At 38.2% G+C, this 14,156-nt stretch overlaps 1 protein-coding gene across 1 annotated transcript in view; it reads right to left on the bottom strand.

Moving 5' to 3' along the window:
* LOC126087505 (phospholipid-transporting ATPase ABCA3-like) overlaps positions 1–14,156 on the bottom strand; it is a 239,836-nt gene that overhangs the window by 15,693 nt on the left and 209,987 nt on the right. The window contains exons 24-26 of the mRNA XM_049905036.1: positions 8,727–8,905; positions 7,071–7,196; positions 6,476–6,670 (exon numbers count right to left, since the gene is read on the bottom strand). Of these exons, the coding sequence (XP_049760993.1) occupies positions 6,476–6,670; positions 7,071–7,196; positions 8,727–8,905 (500 nt within the window). The remainder of the gene's footprint in view (positions 1–6,475; positions 6,671–7,070; positions 7,197–8,726; positions 8,906–14,156) is intronic.

Here is a 14,156-nt window from a genome sequence, read left to right as displayed (position 1 = left end):
TCAATATTCTTCACAACACCACAATTCAAAGGCGTCAATTCTTCTTCAGTCTTCCTTATTCATTGTCCAGCTTTCACATGCATATGATGTGATTGAAAATACCATAGCTTGGGTCAGACTCACTACAAGGTAACATCTTCACTTTTCAGCACTTTAAAGAGATCCTTTGCAGCAGATTTGCCTATGCAACGCGTCTTTTGATTTCTTGACTGCTGCTTCCATGGCTGTTCATTGTGGATCCAAGTAAAATGAAATCCTTGACAAATTCAGTCTTTTCTCCATTTATCATGATGTGGCTTATTGGTCCAGTTGTGAGGATTTTTGTTTTCTTTATGTTGAGGTGTAATCCATACTGAAGGCTGTGGTCTTTGATCTTCATCAGTAAATGCTTCAAGTCCTCTTCACTTTCAGCAAGCAAGGTTGTGTCATCTGCATAATGCAGGTTGCTAATGAGTCTTCCTCCAATCCTGATGCCCCGTTCTTCTTCATACAGTTCAGCTTCTCAGATTATTTGCTCAGCATACACATTGAATAGGTATGGTGAAGGGATACAACCCTGATGCACACCTTTCCTGATTTTAAACCAATCAGTATCCCCTTGTTCTGTCCCAACAACTGTCTCTTGATCCAAGTACAGGTTCCTCATGAGCACAATTAAGTGTTTTGGAATTCCCATTCTTTGCAATGTTATCCATAATTTGTTATGACCCACACAGTTGAATGCCTTTGCATAGTCATTAAAACACAGGTAAACATCCGTCTGGTCTTCTGTGCTTTCAGCCAGGATCCATCTGACATCAGTAATGATATCCCTGGTTCCACGTCCTCTTCTGAATCCAGCCTGAATTTCTGGTAGTTCCCTGTCAATATACTGCTGCAGCTGTTTTTGAATAACCTTCAGCAAAATTTTGCTTGCATGTGATATTAGAGATATTGTTTGATAATTCTGCATTCGGTTGGATCACCTTTCTCAGGAATAGGCATAAATATGGATCTCTTCCAGTTGGTCGGCTAGGTAGCTGTCTTCCACATTTCTTGGCATAGACGAGTGAGCACTTCCAGTGCAGCATCCGTTTGTTGAAACATTTGGTATTCTATCAATTCCTGGAACCTTGTTTTTTGCCAATACCTTCAGAGCAACTTGGACTTCTTCCTTCAGTACCATTGGTTCCTGATCATATGCTACCTCTTGAAATGGTTGAATGTTGACTAATTCTTTTTGGTATAATGACTCTGTGTATTCCTTCCATCTTCTTTTAATGCTTCCTGCGTCGTTTAATATTTTCCCCATGGAATCCTTCACTATTTGCAACTTGAGGCTTGAATTTTTTCTTCAGTTCCTTCAGCTTGAGAAACACCGAGTGTGTTCTTCCCTTATGGTTTTCTACCTCCAGCTCTTTGCACATGTCATTATAATACTTTGTCTTCTCAAGCCACCCTTTGAAATCTTCAGTTCTTTTACTTCATCAGTTCTTCCTTTTGCTTTAGCTGCTGATGTTCAAGATCAAGATTCAGAGTCTCCTCTGACATCCATCTTGGTCTCTTCTTTCTTCCCTGTCTGTTCAATGACCTCTTGCTTCATGTATGATGTCCTTGATGTCATTCCACAACTCATCTGGTCTCCGGTCATTAGTGTTCAATGCATCAAATCTATTCCTGAGATGGTTTCTGAATTCACATGGGATATATTCAAGGTTGTACTTTGGCTCTTGTGGACTTGCTCTGATTTTCCTCAGTTTCAGCTTGAACTTGCATATGAATAATTGATGGTCTGTTCCACTGTTGGTCTCTGGCCTTGTTCTGACTTTTCTATTATCTCTTTTCACAGATGTAGTCAATTTGATTCCTGTGTATTCCATCTGCCGAAGTCCACATGTATAGACACCGTTTATGTTGGTGAAAAAAGGTATTTGCAATGAAGTCATTGGTCTTGCAAAATTCTATCATGTGATCTCTGGCATTGTTTCTATTACCAAGGCCATATTTTCCAGCTACCGATTCTTCTTCTTTGTTTCCAACTTTCTCATGCCAATCACCAGTGATTATCAATGCATCCTGATTGCATGTTCGATCAATTTCAGACTGCAGAAGCTGATAAAAATCTTCAGTTTCTGCAACTTTGGCATTAGCGGTTGGTGCGTAAATACGACAAACTGACAGACAAGTGGAGGATTAGCATGGTAGTTTACATTTGAATTGACTAACAATTAAAAATTAATATTTAAATTAATAATAGACCTTACTGAAAAACTATACATATCATTTACTTGAGACAAGCAATGCACTTGATACCATTCAACACCCAAATGCTAAAAGCTTTTTGCAGACTAGCCATAGAATGAAATTGTCTTAAACTGATAAAAGGTAGCTAGCAAATAGCATGCAGGTAGTGGGCATTTAGACATATTCCCTTAAAGGCAAAAGAAAAAAAAAGATACCCTCTATCACTACCGGTATTCACATTGTACTGGCAGCCCCACGTTATATAATAGCACAAAAAAGAAATGGATGACGATTGGAAAGGAAGAGAAAACTTGTCATTATTTTTAGATGATAAACCTGTCTACCGCGAAAAGACAACAGAATCTGTTGATTAGCTGTGAAAACTAATTAGAGAATTAATTAGTTTATCCAGATTTCTGACCCAAGCCGTGGTGCTTTCAGTCACCTCATATGCATGGGAGAGCTGGACGATGAATAAGGAAGACCTAAGAAGAATTGATGCCTTTGAATTGCGGTGTTGGTGTAGAATTTTGAATATACCATGGACTTCCATGAGAATAAACAAATTTGTACTGGAAGAAGTACAACTAGCATGCTCCTTAGAAGCAAGGATGGCAAAACTTCATCTCACATACTTTGGACATGTTATCAGGAGGAACTAGTCCCTGGAGAAGAACATCATGCTTGGTAAAGTAGAGGGTCAGTGAAAAAGAGGAAAACCCTCAACAAGATGGATTGACATAGTGGCTGCAACAATGAGTTCAAGCATAACAATGATTGTGAGGATGTTATAAGATCGGGCAAGTGTTTCCTTCTGTTGTACACAGGATCACAATGAGTAAGAACCAACTCAACAGCACCTAACAACAACAACAACAACAGATTTCTGGATAATAAGATTAACATGCAAAAAATCAATAGCTTTCCTATATATGAGCAACTTATAAAAAGACAGGAAAAAATGATCCCCTTAATAACATTAATAAAATTCACAAGTTACAAAGAAGTAAATCTAGTAAATTGTGTACAACTTTAGGGACAGAACTGATGTTGTTAGTTGCCATTGAGTCTGTTTTCCAGGCCTGTCTTCCAAGGCACCTCTGGGTGAGTTTGAACCTTCAACCTTTCAGCTAGTAGTTGAGTGCTTAACCATTTGTGCTACCCAGGAACTCCTGGGAGAGAACTATAAAACAATATTAAAACAAATCTTACAGGCCTGAAGAAATGAAAAGATAACTAACTCTCACATGAAATAATGAGAGGTGTTTTCAGGACAGCAAACTGGTGGTGCAGTTTGAAGAGATCCCTGAGACCTAAACAGCTTCCTGAGACTTGCTGAACTCAGGTAAAAAGTCTTCGCAAAAGGCTCAATTTTTGCCTGTCTGCCCGATCCCTTTTAAAATTTGGTACTTTCTCTAATATCTACAAAGTCTTCCACATTTCAATAACAAAAAGACAAATAATACAATTAAAATACGGGCAGAGGATATGAACAGACACTTCACTGAAGAAGACATTCAGGCGGCCAACAGACACATGAGGAAATGCTCTTGATCATTAGGCATTAGAGAAATGCACATCAAAACTACAATGAGATACCATCTCATCCTGACAATACTGGCACGAATCTAAAAAACAGAAAATAACAAATGTTGGAGAGGCTGCAGTGAGATTGGATCTCTTATGCACTGCTGGTGGAAAGGCAAAATGGTATAGCCATTTTGGAAAACAATATAGTACTTCTTTAAAAAGCTGGAAATAGAAATATCACATGATCCAGCAATCCTGCTCCTAGGAATATACCCTGAGAAATAAGAGCTGTCACACAAATAGACTTGTGCACACCCATATTCATTGCAGCATTATTCCCAATAGCAAAAAGATGGGAACAACCTAAATGCCATCAACAGAGGATCGGATAAACAAATTATGGTACATAGACACAATGGAATACTACGCAATGATGAAGAACAATGATGAATCTGTGAAACATCTTACAACATGGATGAATCTAGAGGGCATTATACTAAGTGAAATAAGTCAGTCACAAAAGGACAAATATTCTATGAGACCATTATTATAACTCAAGAAAAAGTTTACACACAGAAAAAATACCCTTTGATAGTTACAAGGGTGGGGAGGGGTGGGAATGGGAAAACACTAACTAGATTGTACGCAAGTGTCAACCACTGGTGAAGGGAAAGACAACACACAATATAGGGGAAGTCGGCACAACTGGACCAAAGCAAAAGCATGTAAATTTCGTAGACACAGACAAACACTTCGAGGGACTGAGTGGTTGGGGACCATAGTCTCGGGGAACATCTAGGTCAACTGGCATAACATAGTTCCTAAAGAAAATGTTCTACATCCAACTTCGGTGAGTAGTGTCTGGGGCCTTAAAAGCTTGCGAGCAGCCATCTAAGATACATCTATTGGTCCCTTCACATCCGGAGCAAAGGAGAATTAAGAATACCAAAGACAAGGAAAATATTATCCCAAAGGACTAATGGACCACATGAACCACAGCCTCCAGCACCCTGAACCCAGAACAGCTAGATGGTGCCTGGCTACTATCACCCACCACCCTGACAAGGATCACAACAGAGAGTCCCAGACAGAATGGAAGAAAAATGTAGAACAGAATTCAAATTCCTGAAAAAGACCAGACTTAACTGGTCTGACAGAGAACTGAAGGAACCTCCGAGACTATGGCCCCCGGACACTCTGCTAACTCAGAAATTTAAACCACTCCCCGAGCCCACTTTTCAAAGATTAGACAGGCCTATAAAACAAACAAGAACACACATGGGGAACGTGTTTCTTAGTTCAATCAAATATCCGAGACCAAATGGGCAACTCTTGTCCAGAAGCAAGATGAGAAGGCAAGAAGGGATAGGAACTGGACGAATAGACACAGGAAACCCAGGGTGGAAAGGGGGAGTGTGCAGTCACATTGTGGGGATTGCAACTAATGTCACAAAACTGTGTGTGTATAAATTTTGAATGAGAAATTAACTTGTGCTGTGAACTTTCACCTAAAGCACAATAAAATTAAAAACATAAAATTTGACACTTCATATGAACTATCTATCTCTTTGGTTCCCACTTCGGCTCCCTTACATTATCTTCAGTTAACCTTTTTTCTCCATTCCTCATAGTCAGAGGGCTCTTTTATGCCACCCTTATGTCCCCCAACGGGATTTGATAATTGGTGTGGATAATGGTGTTTAGGGGAACCCCATCCACCCATGCCTCCCCACATGTCTCATTTCATCACGTATCTCTTCTTCTTGTATATCTTCAACTTCCACCTTTGTGCTCATTCTCTTCACTATAAATGTACTTGAGTGATCAACTTATAAAACATCTTCTCCTGTTCCCTCACATCTCTGGGTGAATTCTAATTTTTCCCTTTGCTTCCAGCTAACTTTCTTCAAAGTATAACCCACACCACTAGCTTCAGAGCTGGTTACTAGACTGCTGTTCCCTATAGTATGCAAGCCACCCCCAACCCTATTCTCTTGATTCCATGATAACAATGTCCTATGAACTGAGGGGGAATGAATTGCACTATTCAGGCTCCTGTTACGTCAGCCCACTGACCTCAATGCAATTGATCTTGCCAATCTCATCGATGAAGTTCTAGTTAGTAAATCTAATAGACACCATTCAGGCTTTACTTGGCCTGAGATTTCTCAGCATTGGACACATTTGAACATCTCCCTTTTGAAATTAATTCCTCACTTAGCTTCTTCCCAAGGGTACACACCCCCATCCAGGTGGCAAGTGCAGCCAATGACTTGGTGATGCAGGAATACAAAGACCTGGCTACCTTGCTTCTATGTGAAAAACACTCTGAAGGGCCATCTTGCTCATGAACTCTCAGTAAGATTGGCTAAGACTTCAGTTGCAACTGAATCACAAATCAGCTTCTCCTGCCAAGTCTTGTCTTCCTCACACCCTTCCATCACTTTGTCTGGCATATGTTATATGCACTTTTGAGAGAACTTGACTCTTATTCCAAGTTTCAAAAAAACACAAAAGACACTCTCATCTTAGATCTCAGGGTAGGGGACCTTTCACCATGTCTTCTATAAAATTTATCTTTCACTCCAGAATCCACCAATTGAGTGAACAGTATCAGTGCTAATGCCTACCACAATTCCCATCTATGATCTCCAGCCTCCTGCCTCTTAGACGCACCCCCCAAATCATGCTTCTTGCATCTTGGGCAGTAATAGCATCTTACCTTTAGGATATTTTTGGTGATGCTAAAGCCTTCAATGAACATATCCCCAGAAGTAGCAGTCCTTTCTCCAGTCAGCATTTTAAAGGTAGAGGTTTTTCCTGCTCCATTGAATCCAAGCAATCCAAAGCATTCCCCTTTTTGTATTCTAAGGGAGATATTTTTCACAGCCAGAATGGCTGGACACTTAAAATATATCTAAAAATTCAGAAAACACAATGTAGTGAATAATGCCCATAGATCAAATATAATCAGTAGATCGACTCCTATGGACCGCTACCTAGGACAGTTTCACAAAAGCTCTTCTATTATATTGGGAGAATACACATAGATCCCAAAGAACCACAGTGAGCCCTTGAAACCAATGGCATGCTCCTAAGTAGGGATGACCATAAAAAAAAAAAAAAATTGCCGTCGAGTCCGCCTCATAGTGACCGTATAGGACAGAGTAGAACTGCCCCATAGAGTTTCCAGGGAGTGCCTGGTGGATTTGAACTGCTGACCTTTTGGTTAACAGCTGTAGCACTTAACCACTATACCACCAGGGTTTCCATGTAAGGATGAAGCCAACATAATGTTGGCCACTGAATAACATTACCTTTATGAGTTCCTTAATAAGTATTATGGTATTCAGCAGCTCCTGAGGCAGCTCCAGGACTCTCCTCCTTTCCTTTTCTACATCTTCATCTTCAGATTCCCCAGATAATTCCTTGGAAATTGTATTCTATGTTTTAAGACAAGAATCACAGAGATGGATGTTCTTTACGCATCTGTTCTAGAATGGGTGACTTTAGGAAAGTTAAACTGAGAGATAATCTTAAAGATGTCAAAACAAAAGGTTTGAGTCATTTCCGAAAGACTTCTTGTATTATCGTCTCAAATCTCCTATACAAAATTGACAGAGTTTTGAAGAATGAATAATTCATTAGCAGAATAAGGGTGTGGAGCAGAAGACAGGGAAAGAACATTCTATGTAGAAGAAAGAATATGAATTAACATGCTAAGACGTGTACTTTAAATCTTTGAAAAATATAATTTAAAGCATTTGGAGAAATGGTTGGCATGACCTGGATCCTTAAGAAGGAAGTCATCTCAAGAGAGTATGGAAGTTCTCAAAAATACACTCCTTAGTTTGTAATCATAAATGACTTTTTCCAAGATTAAAAGGGAATAGGAGCTAAGAAACTTAGAAAAGTTTCACAGAACATTTTTCAAGAAACTCACTGGACTCAATAGCCTATATAATAAATATAAGTAAGTATTACGGATATGAATGCTCTTAAGTTATCTTGACTAGACCAAGTGGCTTCAGGAAACTGATCTCAAGATGTTGGAACAGAAGGTTGAAGTAATTTTTAAAACCTTTTTGTCCATTCACTTCAGAACACATTGATCCTTGCTTGCAATAGTTTAAGAAATTAGGTTCACATAGCCTGTTTTTGCCAGAATTGGATACCTCATCAAAAACTGAAGTTGCAATTGAGATTATTAAAATCAAACATGATTTGTTATAATCACAGTACATTCAACATACCAAAAGATTAATGAAGGGCTAACTCTTTCTTTTATGAGGGAGAAAGAAAAAGAGTAAGCCTTCACATAGAAAAATTTTGAGACTTCAGAATATCATGGTGAGGAGACCCATGGATCTTTGCCCCTGCAAAACTCGTGAAGATTATTTTTTATAAAGTCTCTGGAAATGGTCCTAAGGGCATACAGCTTATGAAAAACATTTACTCTAGAAAATCTACTAAGCCTCTAAAATGTCCAGATTTCAAAAACAGAAAATTATGAGACATGCAAAGAAATGAAATTTTACTCATACAGAAGAAACAGAAACTGCATTTGAGAATGGCCAGATGTCAGATTTAAGACAAAGACTTCAAAGTAATCACTATAAATATACTCAAAGAGCTAAAGGAATCCAGGCCTAAAGAAGTCAAGGGTAAAGGTAAACCAAAAGTAAGTAGAAGGTAGAAAATTATTAAAAAAAAAAAAAAGCAGTCAATCAAAATGACAATAATAACAGAGAAAATTAATAAAGACAAAGGTTGCATCTTTCAAATGACCAAAAAAATGAATGCAGTTTAGGTGAATTTTACTTCAATAAAATATATTTAAGAAAATGTATTCTAGTAGGCACGCCTTGATTTTTCTTTCATCCAGTAACAGAGATAGTTATGTAGACACATACTTTTCAGGACTGATGTTCAGTTCTCTTAGTTTTTCTTAATGTTTACACTTAATTGCTCACCTGCTTAAATTTCTTATAGATACCAAAGTATACGTATCGACCGAGGAATGTTTTTACTTTCCACAAAGTAGTCTCCCAAAGGAAAATTAAAAGGAATAAAACAAAGCCTAGAACACCCATCGTAATCAAATACTTTCCAATCATATTCTCTTCCAAAGAATAAACATTCTTCTCAATATCTGTGAATGGCAAAAAAGAGGTCCTCTTAGTATAGAATACTGACACCATGAACATGGTCTAAGAAAAAAACAAAGAAATATTGGATAAGACGGAATATTAGGCTAAATTGAGACAAGTATTTAGAATGTGACAAGTGGTTATCTTGCTACCAAAATTGAAAAATGAGTTCTGAAGGCTGATCTTCATGAACAGAATATATGGTAATTAAATAGCCATATGAATATTAATATATTTATTGATATGTCTAATCATTATTGCATGCTATGCAGAATATACCAAAAATCCTTTCAGAGGGGTGAAAACTTAAATTGTAAACTTGGTATATCCCTCTGTTTACTTACTTAGTTTTAGCCCTCCACTTATATATTAGGTCTTCTTCATTTTTATTTAATACTGTTTAGTATGTATTAGTTTAGAGGTATTGCAAATAAGTTGTTAGTTTTATTCCTACATATTTTTTTATGCTATTATAAATGGTATCACTTTTTGCAGTGTCATTTTTTACTGTGTGTTGCTGACAGAACTGCAATTGAGTTTATTTTTGTATACTGAACTTGCTGAATTATTATATTAATTTTAATAATTTATATGTATATTGTTTTTCCCCCAATGGATACATTCAAAGCATCTGGTAATAATGTATTTCTTCTTTTCCAATCCCTATAAGTAATTTCTTTTTTTCTTTTTTAATTTACTGCCATGTTAAGGACATACAGTTCAATGTTGAATCAAAGTGGTGATACTGACATCCAGTTTCATGCCAATTTCAGAGTGAATATTATAATTTTTTATATGTTCATATTTTTAACTGCGATTATATCAGTAAGTATGAAAGCCAAGTACGACCTCAAATAGATCCCTCCTGAATTAAGAAATCATCTCAGTAATAGATTTAACACACTGAACACTAATAACCAAAAACCAGAAGAGTTGTGGGGTGACATCAAAAAACATCACACATGAAGAAAGTAAAAGGTCATTAAAAAAAACAGGAAAAGAAAGAAAAGACCAAAATGGGTGTTACGAGACACTCTGAAACTTGATCTTGAGTGCAGAGTAGCTAAAGTGAACAGAAATGATCAAGTAAAAGGATTTGACAGAAGATTTCCAAGGGCAGCTCAAGAAGACAAGGTAAAGTATGGTGAAATGTGCAAAGAACTGGAGTTAAAAGACCAAAAGGGAAGAACACGATTGGCATTTCTCAAGCTAAAATATCTGAAGAGAAAACTTCAAGCCTTGAACTGCAATACTGAAGGATTCTATGGGTAAAAAAATTGAATGATGCAGAAAGCATCAAAACAAGATTGAAGGAGGAGGGGGAGCTAAGATGGCGGAATAGAAGACACTTCTGGCAAGCCCTCTTTAAGACAAAGACCTGAAACAACAAGTGAAACGAGTATATTTGTGACAAGCTGGGAGCCCTGAGCATCAAAGGCAAGCTTAGACAACAAACTGAGGGGCAGGGGGAGGAAGAGACCATTGAGAAGTGGAGAGGAGTTACCGGACCTGAATCGCAGGGAGCCCTCAAGCACCATTCCCGGAGCGGCGAGAGTGGCAGTGGTGGTGGTGGGCTGGTACTAGCGTTCGGCCACAGTTTCCTCAGGGAGATACAGCCAGCCACACAGCCTACTCAAACCTCCGGAACCTGAGCAGAACGGCGCTCTCGACAAAAGCTAAGTACTTGCGTATATTTTACTGTGCCCCCCACACTCCCAAGCCGGCTTCAGCAGCTGAATCCCTGAGCCTGAGATAGACCCTGATGAGCACCTAGAGCTATCCTCCCGGCCTTGGGGAAGGAAAAAATTTCCAAATGAGGGGAAAAGATAATTTGCTAGCTCCATTAACTGGGGGAGCTCAGGAAAGAAGCAACTCCTGTCCAGGCATAAACCGTCTGTGGACCTTGAGTACCTTTCCCTTCTGCATGGACCTGTGTGGGCCTATTTCAGAAGAATAGGCCCTTGTTGGCAAACTCCAACCATTTCAGCTGTGCAGTGGAGAGGTGGGTGTTTGACCTTTGACATTGCTTTGCCTATTAAGGTCCTCACCTACCCACAACAGGGACCTAAGGACTGGTGGCTCCACTCAGGATACCCAGCCACCCGTGACAGGGGTCCAAAGATAACTGGTACCTCCCAGTCCTTACAGCCAAAAACTTTGGGTGCTCATGGTCCCTCTGCAGAACCCACCCACAAGCACGCTCTAGGGAACAGAGGCGCGTTTTCCTCACAGACACTTGGGGGTCGGTTTTCAGCCCCCTGTCTTGTTCAGAGCGTGACCCCCTGCTGCAATCAGATACCGGTATATACGCCAATCACCCGTGCCCCTCTAAGACTGTAGGACAGAGCCTGTACCACACACTTGATGATCAGCTACCTGAAAACCTGAGCTGAATTCCTACAGGAAAACTGAGTGGACTCCTAGACAGATATACCCAATAACAGCTCTAGCCAGCTGAGGACAGGACATCAGAGCTCCAAAGGTGAAAATAATCAAGCTAGCTCACTTAAGCAACCCATAGGGGTATACCAAAACAAAACAAAGCAAGCAGCTACGACACAGTAAGCAAGCATAAACTAATACAATAACTTATACATGGCTCGGAGACAACAGTCAATGTCAAGTCACATAAAGAAACAGGCCATGATCACCTCAACAGGCTCTCAAAACAAAGAATCCAGGGATCTTCTAGATGAAAGTGCATTCCTGGAATTACCAGATGCAGAATACAAAAGTTTAATATACAGAACCCTTCAAGACATCAGGAAGGAAATGAGGCAATATGCAGAACAAGCCAAGGAACACACAGATAAAGCAACTGAAGAAATTAGAAACATTATTCAGGAACATAATGAAAAGTTTAATAAGCTGGAAAAATCCATAGACAGACAGCAATCAGAAATTCAGAAGATTAACAATAAAATTACAGAATTAGACAACTCAATAGAAAGACAGAGGAGCAGAATTGAGCAAGTAGAAGCTAGAATTTCTGAACTCGAAGATAAATCCCTTGGCACTAATATATTTGAAGAAAAATCAGATAAAAGAATTTAAAAAAATGAAGGCATCCTAAGAATCATGTGGGACTCTATCAAGAGAAATAACCTACGAGCGATTGGAGTATCAGAACAGGGAGGGATAACAGAAAATACAGAGAAAATTGTTGAGGATTTGTTGGCAGAAAACTTCCCTGATATTGTGAAAGATGAGAAGATATCTATTCAGGATGCTCATCGAACCCCGCATAAGGTAGATCTTAAAAGAAAGTCACCAAGACATATTATAATCAAACTTGCCAAAACCAAAGATAAAGAGAGAATTATAAGAGCAGTGAGGGATAAACGAAAAGTCACCTACAAAGGAGAGCCAATAAGAATAAGCTCAGACTATTCGGCAGAAACCATGCAGGCAAGAAGGCAATGGGATGAAATATTTTAAAAATTGAAGGAAAAAAATTACCTGCCAAGAATGATATATCCATCAAAACTGTCTCTTAAATATGAAGATGAAATTAAGACATTTCCAGATGAACACAAGTTTAGGAAATTTGTAAAAACCAAACGAAAACTACAAGAAATACTAAAGGGAGTTCTTTGGTTAGAAAATCAATAATATCAGGTATCAACCCAAGACAAAACACTGGGCAGAGCAACTAGAAATTAACCCAGACAGGGAAATCCAAAAAAACAAAGCAAGATTATATATATATATAAAAAAAAGCCCAAAACAGAGTAACAGTGATGTTATTATATACAAGAACACAACATTAAAATAAAAACGAGGGGCTAAGAAATGTAATCATACACCTTCCATATGGAGAGGAAGATATGGTGACACAAAGAAATAAAACTTAGTTTTATATTTAGAAAAATAGGGGTAAATAATAAGGTAACCACAAAGGAGACAAACTATCCTACTCATCAAAATAAAATACAAGGGGAAAATACAGACTCAGCGGAAACAAATCAACAACAACAAATATGAGGAAAGGACATATATAAAGAAAATCTACTCTGCACATAAAATCAAGTGGGAAAAAGAAACTGTCAACAACACACAAAAAAGACATCAAAATGATAGCACTAAATTCATACCTATCCATAATTACGCTGAATGTAAATGGACTAAATGCACCAATAAAGAGACAGAGAGTGGCAGAATGGATTAAAAAACAAGATCCGTCTATATGCTGCCTACAAGAGACACACCTTAGACTTAGAGACACAAACTAAAATGCAAAGGATGGAAAAAAATATTTCAAGCAAACAACAATCAAAAAAGAGCAGGAGTAGCAATATTAATTTCTGACAAAATAGACTTTAAAGTTAAATCCATCATAAAGAATAAGGAAGGACACTATATAATGATTAAAGGGACAATACACCAAGAAGATATAACCATATTAAATATTTATGCACCCAATGACAGGGCTGCATGATACATAAAACAAACTCTATCAGCACTGAAAAGTGAGATAGACAGCTCCACAATAATAGTAGGAGACTTCAACACACCACTTTCGGTGAAGGACAGGACATTCAGAAAGAAGCTCAACAAAGACATGGAAGATCTAAATGGTGCAATGAACCAACTTGATCTCATAGACATATACAGAACACTCCACCCAACAGCAACCAGGTATAATTTCTTTTCTAGTGCACATGGAACATTCTCTAGACTAGACCACATATTAGGTCATAAAGCAAGCCTTAGCAGAATCCAAAACATTGAAATATTACAAAGCATCTTCTCTGACCATAAGGCCATAAAGGTGGAAATCAATAACAGGAAAAGCAAGGAAAAGAAATCAAACACTTGGAAACTGAACAATACCCTGCTCAAAAAAGACTGGATTATAGAAGTCATTAAGGATGGGATAAAGAAATTCCGAGAATCCAATGAGAATGAAAACACTTCCTATCAGAACCTTTGGGACACAGCAAAAGTGGTGCTCAGAGGCCAATTTATATCAATAAATGCACACATCCAAAAAGAAGAAAGGGCCAAAATCAAAGAGTTATCCCTACAACTTGAACAAATAGAAAGTGAGGAACAATAGAAACCCACAGGCACCAGAAGAAAACAAATAATAAAAATTAGAGCTGAACTAAATGAAATAGAAAACAGAAAAACAATTGAAAGAATCAACAAGACCAAAAGCTAGTTTTTTGAAAAACTCAACAAAATTGTTAAAGCACTGGCCAAACTGACAAAAGAAAAAGAGGAGAGGAAGCAAATAACCTGAATAAGAAA

This window comes from Elephas maximus, chromosome 12 (assembly GCF_024166365.1).
Source record: "Elephas maximus indicus isolate mEleMax1 chromosome 12, mEleMax1 primary haplotype, whole genome shotgun sequence".
NCBI classification, from domain to species: domain Eukaryota; kingdom Metazoa; phylum Chordata; class Mammalia; order Proboscidea; family Elephantidae; genus Elephas; species Elephas maximus.
Note: the sequence above shows the minus strand (reverse complement) of the source record. Positions and strands in the feature narration are given on the sequence as shown.